Here is an 11,405-nt window from a genome sequence, read left to right as displayed (position 1 = left end):
ACAGAATCTCAGGAATGTACCTTCACATGCTGACAGGATACACTGAACATGACAGAATCTCGGGAATGTACCTTCACATGCTGACAGGATACACTGAACATGACAGAATCTCGGCAATGTACCTTCACATGTTGACAGGATACACTGAACATGACAGAATCTCAGGAATGTACCTTCACATGTTGACAGGATACACTGAACATGACAGAATCTCAGCCAGTCACAAACAATACAACAGTTATGGTATGGAATTTATTGTCTTCTTCACCAGCAGACTGGTTCTGCATAAATGCCAAGTCTGAGTGAAACACAGCGTATCTCTGATTGTCTCCTGTAATGTGGCTAACAATGTACAGTCATTTACAATAATTTACAATCAAGTTGTAAAAACAAATCTGTTTACATGGGACTTCATACCATGTGCATATGGCAAGCATATTGCAAAAGACATCACTGATTTAGCTTCTTTTTCACACATGTAAAAGAGCATACTGACATGTTATTCAAAACATTGATATTTAAGGTTATGTGTTAATTCAAAACTGTTTTTTTAATATCATAATGTTAACCATATGCGGATCCAGGAAGTTTCAAAAGGGGGATTTCGAAGCCCCTGACCAACACCCACCCACCCTGCCAATGCAAAACAGCAACTTTAATGTGGTCGTTATTAAGTTTCAAACAGGTTGTCCCCCTTGGATCCGCCAATGTTAACTCAACCCTAATCACCTTTCCAAAGATGAAACATTATTGAAATTTAATCTTCTTTAGTGATCATTCCTAAAGAAGAATTCAAACACATACACAAATATACATGGTCTCAGGCTATTAGCTCTCAAGCCTTATTAATAGCAATAACAATATCCCTGGGAGAAATGCTTAATTCTGATTTTTTAACATTTCAAGATAATGGAAGAAGATTAAATATTCATATGTCAGAGCACCCAGATGGATCCTGGGACATACACACTGCACACTTCCTGGGTGCTTCAACAAACTAATTATACTGTCAATGACTGAGAATACCCAGCCTCGACTATCTGTCTGCGTGTACTGGAACAAAAGGTAAAGTCTGTGCCACCAATCACATAAATGATCACATCAGGAGTTTATGAAAATATTATATGATGATAATTAAAAAAAGAGAGCAATAATTATAGTAATACTGACAAAAATAATACCTGTATATATATGAAATAAACACAGTTTCCAGACAACGAAGATTCATCTGTTTTGTCAGAAAACAAACAATAAACCTCCAGAAGCTGCTTGAGAGACATGCTGTTGACAGATAAGGTCATTCTATCACAGGTCACACACTGTTGAGAAGCAGGAGACTGTCCTTGACCTTATCTGGCACAGGAAGCTGTGAGACACTGTCCTTGACACTGCGACCCTCCATGACCCCAGAGATGACCTTACGGACCTGGAACACAGCCAGGGCAGCAAGTGACCTTGGCTGACACACACTCTCCTGGATGAAGGTCACCAGCTGCTGGTTCCTCATGACCTTGAGGTTCCGGGGGTACTTGGTGAACTGCTCTGGGGTAAAGGATGCTCCGGCACAGAGCAGCAGGCGCAATGTCGGCTCGCGACAGTTGAAGATGGACCAGTACAGGGCTGTGGTGCCACTGAAACATCAACAGGGTAAAAATACACATATAGCCTAGTTCACATCAACAGGGTAAAAATACACATATAGCCTAGTTCACATCAACAGGGTAAAAATACACATATAGCCTAGTTCACATCGAACACTGAGTGGACTACCTTGATGCTGTGGTAGCCTAATGGTTAAAGCGTCCACTCGTCATGCTGACGACTGACTGACTGACTGACTGAATTTGGTTTTACGCCGCCTGTGGGGATTCGAACCCGGGTCTTCGGCGTGACGAGCCAAAGCTTTAACCACTAGGCTACCCCACCCCACATGTGTACAATGTGTGACGCCCATTTCTGGTGTCCCCCACCCTGCTATTACTGGAATATTGCTCAAAAGCGTGGTAAAACCAAACTCACTCATTAACGCTGTTTGAAAAAACTATTTCACATTTTAACACTTTTAACGTTGGGGGATAGACAGCAGTTCTGCACATATATACTAAGTAGCTAAAGAAATGTCAGTTTGGAATTTTCCGTCGCAGAAACGGATAACTGTAAACTCATTTAATGTTTTGATTGTATACTTTTGACAACATCTCCAACTTTACCTAAGCAAAGACATTCCTTCCCAAACTCAGAATGGAGCCCAGGAAATGGTCTCAAAAACACATCTCGGCGATGGTACGGTGTTCTCCATGTTTTTCATGCAATTCATGCTGCCGTGCTGTTTACAAGGAACAGCCCTATAAAATGCACCCCCAAACCTGGTTGAAACATTCACATTACAACGTCAGCAGGATGCTGCAACTCACAACAGCTCAGAGGAACCAGGCGCTAGGAAGACTTGAAGCTGGCCACACGGCACAAGCCATTGCCAATCACTTCCAGGTCAACGTTTGGACCATCTACAGGATGCAGCAATGTTTCCGGGCCACCAACACCACAAACGATTGCATTCCTACTGGCAGAACAAGGGTGACCACAAGACGACAAGACCGCCATGTTGTGCGACAGGATGTACAGAATCCCTTCATGCAGGCATCCGAAACAACACGCCAGACGGTGGGAACACACGGAAGACCAATCAGTACTGATACAGTACGCCGACGTCTTAACAGCGGGAACCTCCATTGCCGTACACCTTACCGTGGACCTATCCTTACCCCTCGTCATCGGTGAACATCTACAGTTTGCCCTAAAACACCAAAACTGGCGATAAAGGCAGTGGAGAACTGTTTTGTTCACAGATGAGAGTCGGTACTGCGTATCAACTGCAGATGGCAGAACAAAAATATAGCGACGATGTGGCCAGCGTTACTCAGACCAATGAGTTATGGAAAGAGACTCATGGGGAGGTGCAAGCATCATGGTATGGGGTGGAATAGGCCGGAACCAGAGAGTGGGTCCTGTGGTGTTCCAGAACCTTGGTCCAGGGAGAGGAGACGGCATCACAGCGGTGCGCTACATCGACTAAGCTCTCAGACCCCACGTCATACCACATTTCGCACGTCATAGAACAACAGTTTCCAGCATGATAACGCCCGGGCCCATACTGCCAGAGCTACACAGGACTTCCTACAGCAGAACGGTGTCAACATTATGCAGTGGCCAGCCCTTAGTCCTGATTTAAACCCAGTTGAACATCTTTGGGATGAAATTCAGGGGAGACTGAATAATGTCATACCAAGGCCGAACACAGCCAATTTATTGCACCAGGCCTTTCTCAGAGTGTGGTTCCAGGTGCCAATGCCAATCGATTGGTGCACTCCATGTATAGACGCTGTGCTGCAGTTATTGCCGCTCGGGGTGGTCACAGTAGATACTTAAGTCAAAAGTCTGAATACACTGCAAATGTTCACGTAATGTTTTGAAATTGTCTTGAGTTATTCATTGATGTGTCAACATACTGTACACAAAATGTTTTTGATCCGCTTATTATGTCCATTTCTGTAATGATTTGATTACAGTGGCTATATGACGGCGGTCTGTAAATAATCAATCTGAACCAGACAATCCAGTGATCAACATCATGAGCACTGATCTAGATAGTTCTGAGTCAACAAAGGCAGTTGCCTCAACAAGTGCATCTAAAATCTAGTTCACATCAAACTACACTTAACACTGCTTGAAAATATATTTCAGTTAAAAACACTTTCTAACTAAGGGGAGAGCAAGAGTGAGTGAGTGAGTTTAGTTTTACGCCGCACTCAGCAATATTCCAGCTATATGGCGGCGGTCTGTAAATAATCAAGGGATCAATAGCATGAGCATCGGTCTGTGCAGCTGGGAACTGATGACATATGTCAACCAAGTCAGAGAGCCTGACCACCCGGTCCCGTTAGTCGCCGCTTACGACAAGCATGGGTTTCTGAAGGCACATTCTAGCCCGGACCTTCACAGGTGGGAAAGCAAGAAGCACTGCCCACTGTAGATGGGAATCACCTGGTTATATCCATGAGCACAGCCTACACCAAGCAATACTCCAGCTATATGGCGGTGGTCTGTAAATAATCAAGTCTGGACCAGACAATCCAGTTATCAACAGCATGAGCACTGATCTACGCAATTGGCATACAATGACATGTGCCAACCAAGACAGTGAGCCTGACCACATGATCTTGTTGCTCGCCTCTTACGAAGGCCAGTTCTAACAAGGATCTTCCCGGGTCTATACCAAGAATGAGGAGATAGTCAAAGGACTGAACAGGACTCAAACAAGGTCTGACAGCATCATTCAGTTGACATCAATGGAAAGACGGAAGAGGGGTAGGTATAAAGGGGATTAATGACTCAAACTAAAAGCAAACAAAAAAGACTGAACCTGATTCTAAACCCATGATCACTGGATTCTTCTAGCCATTGATGAAAACTCTAAACAAGGCATTTGTGATCAGCATTTATTACAGGGGAGGGTCAGTCAGAGGAATTGGGGAGAGAAAGAGAGAAAGCCAAAAATAGGACAGTCTAATAGAGAATGTCATTTAAAAGAGCACAAATATTTAGTGAAGGTCATGACAGAATGTACATATTTAGGTAAACTATGCTATAATATTCTTTTATATTTTGCCTTTTTTAGGAGGGTTGAGAAAAATATTGTTTAACAACACTGGAAGGGTTGATTTATGACAAGCACTAAAACAGGGTCATTTTTTTATTTATTTCAGTGTGTAGGAACTAAAGCCCTAATACAGATGACAGGTCCTTCATCTGAATGTGTGGCAATAATTATGACATAAAATTTGACTCATGCAAAGCTGAAAGTCATCACACTGTAGGCAGTTTCTATCATTTTATATTGGAGAGTAATAAACAGAAAACTAAACGCTTCCATGAAATACCAAATCATTAACTCATTTAATAAAAATGGCATTACACGAAGGGTGTTAAGTATCCTCTGTTTAATACAGAACCATTAAAAAAAAACTTAACTCTAAAGTCTAACAATTTCTAAGATGATAGAAATGTTATTTGAATAGACTAATACGTACATATCATTAAATATCTATTAGTCTTGCAATACATTTTGATTTGATAATGTTATGGCGAACAACTGTTTCATCACGAAGTATCATACCTGGAGTCGGCGATGTTGAGGTCGGCGCCCTGCTGGATGAGGATGCGGGAGTTGTCCTCGCAGCCGAAGTAGACACTGGCAGACAGCGCCGTCTCCCCGAACCTGTCCCGGACATTGAGGAGCACCCCCTGCTCCACCAGGTATTGGCAGACGTCGGGGAGGTTGATGCGGGCGGAGAGATGGAGAGGTGTGTTCCCGTACTCGTTCACCTGGTTCAAGTTGCAGCCCAGACTCACCGCCAGCTTCAGCAAGTCCATACTCTCTGCACACGAACTCAGCACTGCAGCATGTGCCAGGTTGCCATGGCAGCAGATGATGTGAGGATCTGCCCCGAGATGAAGGAGATGTTTCACAAGGTCATGATGACCTCCTAGGGCGGCCATGACGATTGGAGAGCAACCATCAGAGGCAGTACAGTTCAACATGGATCCAGGTTCATTGGTGGATTTGGGCCTCAGTTTTAATTTTGATTTTGTTTGTATATGTTTCGTAGCAAAGGCTCTCTCAACTTCAGTCTCTTCCTCATCACTAACATGCTTCTTTACAGAAGCTCCTGACAGTGTCAAGTTCTGAACTCCACACACTACCCTAGAGGCATCACAGAGTGCCTCATCTTCTTCAATCAACAAATCAACAATGTCTATATTCCCCATGAAACAAGCAACAAATATCGGTGGATAGAACCTCTGGAACAAGGAGATGATGGTGTCTCTCCTCCGACTGCAGCCCGACTTCAACAACAGCCGAGCTATTCTGTTGTTCCCCGTGGTGCCAGACGTCAGAGTCAGGCCAAGAGCTGAGTGGCCCCGCCCACTAAGTTTATTCAGGGAGGCTCCATACTGGATGAGCATCTCAACCATGGCGTAGTCCGAGTTCTTCACAGCGAGGTGGAGCGGAGTCTCTGTGTGATCGCCATACGTCTGGTTGACGTCTTCTCCATGCTCAAGGAGGACAGACACAAGATAAATATTCCCACGTCTGACGGCCTGGACAAGAGGGGGTACCATGATTTGTACCTCATGGGCAGACGGCATCGTCAGCACCTGTTGAATATCGGCACCACTCTGCAACAGCAGCTTGGAGATGTGCACGCTCTTGTTCATTGACAGCTGTAATGGTGTCATGGTTCCACAGCAGACGTCGTTGATGCTAGACCCATAATGCAGCAGTTGCTCAACTGTGGACACATCATTCAGAATGATTGACAGGGCAAAGGCATTCATTTCCTCACGACCATCACACAAGTTTGGGTCAGCGCCATGCTGCAACAGAATCAGTATCAGACTCTCATCATGAGTCCGTACCGCCGCCATAAGTGGCGTCTCTGACCCGGTCGTGACATTGGCGTCAAGGCCAGCCTCTAGCAATAGTCTCAGTATGTCCAGTAATTGTAATCTAGTTTCTGATTGGCTGATCAGGGGGATTTTCCACAAATCAGATTTAAGGATATCTAAGCCGTCTGATTTAGAATTGAGGTAAGTCTGGTAGAAGTGGACGAGATTGTAAACAGTTCTTTTGTGTGGATCGAATATCTTCTTATTCCTTTCTCTAACCATCTGTCTGGCTTTACAAAAATCTTCATCTTGAAAACATCTGCACAGCTGACACTCTGATGTGCTTGTTGGCATGGCGACGGAAAGTGTGTTTATGGGTGGGGTCGCTGGTTGTGTGTTTGTGGGCGTGGCAGTGGCTTGTGTGCCTGTGTGTGGGGCAATGGGTGGAGCTGTTTCAGGGTCAACAGACAAAGCAGTTGGATCTAATTCAGCCATTGGGGATAGATTTTTGTTATGTTAAAAATGTTGTCATAAAGAATCTAAAGAAATTTGTGTAACAGCTATAGAACAATATCTCTTCATGGTGATACTAGGGCACCACAAGACACACAAGAGACGCAGCTGCTCCAGTCTCCAGCATCCAGCTGGCAGCATCCTCATCTGTGACAGTGCATCCACACTATTGTCTCCCAGCTACCTGCATCTCACCAGCAGTCTGGAACAAGGGAAACAGGAGTCAGGACCTACAGCGATATTACATCACAGAATAATTTCAGGTAATATTACAGGTAAACAATGTCAGGTGATATTACAGGTTAATAATTTCAGGTGATATTACATCACAAAAATAATTTCAGGTAATATTACATCACAGAATAATTTCAGGTAATATTACATCACAGAATCATTTCAGGTAATATTACATCACAAAAATAATTTTAGGTAATATTACATCACAGAATAATTTCAGGTAATATTATGGGTAAACAATTTCAGGTAATATTACTGGTTAATAATTTCAGGTAATATTACAGGTAAATGATTTCAGGTAATATTACAGTATAATAATTTCAGGTAATATTACAGGTAAAAGATTTCCGGTCATTATAGTTCAATGCTGTTGATCACTGGATTGTCTGGTCCAGACTTGATTATTTACAGACTGCTGCCACATAACTGGAATATTGCTGAGTGCAGCGTAAAACAACAAACGAACTTACAAAGAAAATGTAATCCTAAATATAACATGTTACATTTGACCACTTTCTATAGGGCATTGGGTAATCATAGGTTCAGCCATGGGATCCGTGCCAATTTACACTTATCCAGGGAAGGAAATAACCCATTGCCCGATGTCCGAGTCCAGTGTTTTTTTCTATCGGGCAAGCAAATTTGTAGATCACACTGTACCGGTCTCCAGTTGACTTTCCAATGTAAATTATGTTGTTTATATAAAAAATCAGGAAGAAAACGGTCAGTATAGTGGAAAAATGATCAGGGCAAGTGACTATACATGTGCCACTGTACCGGAGTACACTATCAATCTTAAAGTTATTTCCACACCTGCTATCAGAGGGGTACACAAAGTCTGCGGTCTAGAATGCCAGTTATCCGACTTCCATTTTTGTGGATGTCGCTTGGCTGAGTGAGTTAGGCAGCTGATTTTGTGTGCTTGCAATTAGGTGACTGACTCTGAGGGTGTGGGTTCGAATCCCGGATGGGACTCAAGCCGACAAAGGTACTAAAATATGTACTTTACTGAGAAAGTGTAATAACAAGTATAACATATGTAACAAACCAAGCAACCAAACAACACACACCGTCTAACCTATGTACTGATTGCAGTGTCAGTATGTACAATAATGGAGAAGAGAGAGGTGAGGTGAGGTGAAATTGGGTTTAACGTTGTGCTTGAGAATATTTCGCTCATATGACGACGTGCATGCGTGTGTATGTGTATCTGCTTGTACTAGCCCAGACTGAAGCTGGTTTCATAGTTCTAGCCCACTGAGATACCATGCAGCAGTGAAGCATGAATACCCCACTCAGACACATTATACTGACTCCAAGCTGACCAGTCCTTGTTGTACCCATTAACGCCGAGCGCCAGGCAGGAACCAACAAGTACCATATTTTAACGTCTTTTGGTATGACGCGGTCGGGGATCGAACCCAAGACCTTCCGCTCTCAGGGCGGACGCTCTAACTACTACCATGGAGGCGGTCGGAGGAGAGAGAGAATTGTCCACATTTTCCTAATTGCATTATTGTAAAAACAGATAGTTCATGATAGTGCGTTTGATTCACAAGTAGACAAAAACCTCAGAATCATAAAAGGTTATTTCATGAGGAACAGGTCAAAAGGGCCAAAGAAGTCAAAAGGGCCAAACTTTTAGAAAATAGTAAGATTAGAAGAAATTCATCAGGCCAGACCAATTTTATTTCTTGTTTTATGGATTTTTGTCCTCCGAAAACCTAAAGGCAGGAGGGGGGAAAATATAAAAATAAAATCCCCAGTCAAAGTAATATTCCTTCTAAACATGAAAAGTATCTGCATCTGGCAAGTTATGAAGTGTATGTGGGGCAAAATACAATCCCCCCAAAAAATTCATTTTTGGCCAATAAAAACAAAAGGATTTTATTTTTTAAGCGGAGAAAATTCATTTTCATTTTGTTCTTATTCTTGAAAAATTATAACCAGTGGATCCGTAAAACAAGAAATAAAATTAGTCTGGCTTTGTATTTTGTTGCAGTAGTTCTAATACTAAACATCTCAGAATGTCTCAGTTTTGTTTATTTAAAACATCTCAGTGTGGTTAAGTGTTTATTTTATGAGTAAACATCTCAGAGAGGCAAAGCATTTATCTTATGAGTACACTAGTATATATCAACCGTACAACTGTTTATATAATGGTTACAAAAGGTTTTAACTGAGTCACTGGTGACAATTTAACTAGTCAGTAATCTAAACAAGAATATCGTTTTAATTGGTTGTGATTATTCTCATGATTGAGAATGCTATATGAGACAAATAGTTCAACCACAATTCAAATTGGTAACCATATATGTAAAGTGTGTTGCTTGTAACAAGACAGCAGTTATGACAAGATGATCCCAGCCCTCCACAAGGAATCCAGCCTCCTACCATTACAAGTCCAGCTGCTGATGTGTGGAGTGATGTTGTCTGTAGTGAACTTATAGATGTGTGAATTATGATCATTTAAACTAAATTAAAGTACATATGAACATATGATCACATATCAACACCTGAATGTATGATGATCAGACAACATATTATTACTATTATTGCTACATATTGATACAAACATAATAAAATATATATTAGTTTGTATGTTCTTATTAAGTTATTTAAATTTGATCTATGAGTCATAGTATGACCCTTTTGACTTTCCTTTGGCTCATTTGACTTTTCTTTGGCACTTTTGACTTTTCAATTTTGGCCCTTTTGGCCTTCGGCCCTTTTGACTACATCCCATTTTATCAGAAAGGGGTATCCTACCTACCCTAATGACCGTAAAGGGGCGGTTGATTGACAAGAAGCGCATAACCAAAAAATCAAAGTGTATTTGAATGGAAAGGGGTAAGCAACATCATCATCATCATGATTATTGCTTGTAATGGGGTATCTAATGGAAAGTAATGGAAATCCATATGCATCGAGAAGAGGTATTTGATCGGGAGTGGGTACTAACCCTGACATAAAGGAGTGTTTGATCCCAAAAGAAACAATGCTAACCTAGCCTCACCTTGACACAAACAACGCGAGATCTGCGAAGCGAGAGCCACAGTCGACAGTCTGAGCTTTAACGAGTTACCCGGTAAACGGCTTCGTTACCAGAATTTGGAAAGACATGTTTAACGCAGCATTGACTTAATTAAAGATAATAGCTTAACTTAAGTTAACGACACTTTCTAAAGTCTAGAGGATAAAATGTGTACCTGCCACTGCCAGGTGCAAGATTTGGCACTCGTGATTGCTGATAGCGGTGGTCAGAGGCCACTCCCGATGTTTACATGGTGTCGGAATCAGTACATGTCAGTTAGATTTGCTTCCAAGTCTGTTGATTAATAGATCAGTGTCTTCTGTTTGATTATGCAACGGCCGTGATAACTTTTCCAGTGTCGAATATTACGCAAAAGCAATTAATTGCGGCATGTCTGTTTTTGTTTACAGCAATGTGCACCGGAAGTGAATGATATCAAGCCAGCGTTTCGTATCATGGGGATGATTTTTAATTTACTAACATATGAAAGAACAACTGACAATATTGACTGCATTCCACACTAGTTTTGACATTTATCTCACTCCTTGTCAAACAACCGAACATAGTATGTCAGGTTACGTACAAAGGTTAAAATGGCATTTAAATGGACAAGGGATTGAATTCCCATCATCCCACCGGAAGTCAAACTGACAGCCGCTGTGTCGTACCATGGGCATTCGGACAGTACCGAAGACAGAATATCGACCGTGATATAAAATTAACTGTGCCATTAATCGTATAGTATTTTTTCATCCTAAATTGCGAAAGATGAATAGACAAATGTTTGGGGTGTTTGTAAAAGTTAAAGTGTCAATTAAAAACGAAAGTATTCAACCAAGACTAGTATCCTTCCATTCGCCTCTTAACGGCTACGGCGAAGAGCGCAAACGCTCTTTGGCGGACAAACCAGTCTAGTAGTAAACCTATGAACCGGAAGTCGTTTTTCCTAAGCCGCTCTGTCGTAGCATGGGCAACATTTCCATACATTTCAAAGGACACAAAATAAAATCTTTATGCAAGTAGATGTGTAGAGGATAAATCAATTTCTGCATTATTTCAATCCCATACGAGATGCTGTTTTGTCTGGTTTATTTAAAAAGTTGTAATGAATAATTCCTGAAATTTTCGAAAAGTCGTCAATTTTATTTCAGGAGCTTTCCCAAATATATTA

General features: G+C 41.8%; 1 protein-coding gene across 2 annotated transcripts; it reads right to left on the bottom strand.

Moving 5' to 3' along the window:
• Nucleotides 1-238: 238 nt before the first annotated feature.
• Nucleotides 239-10,829, bottom strand: LOC124263495 (ankyrin-3-like). 2 transcript variants are annotated; one of them, XM_046698151.1, is made up of 3 exons: nt 10,410-10,829; nt 5,177-7,165; nt 239-1,631 (listed from the first exon to the last, which is right to left on the bottom strand). In XM_046698151.1, exons 2-3 carry the CDS (start codon nt 6,943-6,945, stop codon nt 1,313-1,315), a joined length of 2,088 nt encoding a protein of 695 aa, XP_046554107.1. In that variant the 5' UTR covers nt 6,946-7,165; nt 10,410-10,829; the 3' UTR covers nt 239-1,312. The 2 variants fall into 2 exon arrangements, with proteins under 2 accessions (XP_046554107.1, XP_046554108.1); XM_046698152.1 differs by lacking the exon at nt 10,410-10,829 and adding an exon at nt 10,217-10,328.
• Nucleotides 10,830-11,405: the final 576 nt, after the last annotated feature.

The sequence above is a fragment of the Haliotis rubra genome, unplaced genomic scaffold (genome assembly GCF_003918875.1).
Source record: "Haliotis rubra isolate DU_JTF1 unplaced genomic scaffold, ASM391887v1 Scf886, whole genome shotgun sequence".
Taxonomy (NCBI): Eukaryota; Metazoa; Mollusca; class Gastropoda; order Lepetellida; family Haliotidae; genus Haliotis; species Haliotis rubra.
This window is presented reverse-complemented; position numbering and strand designations above follow the sequence as displayed.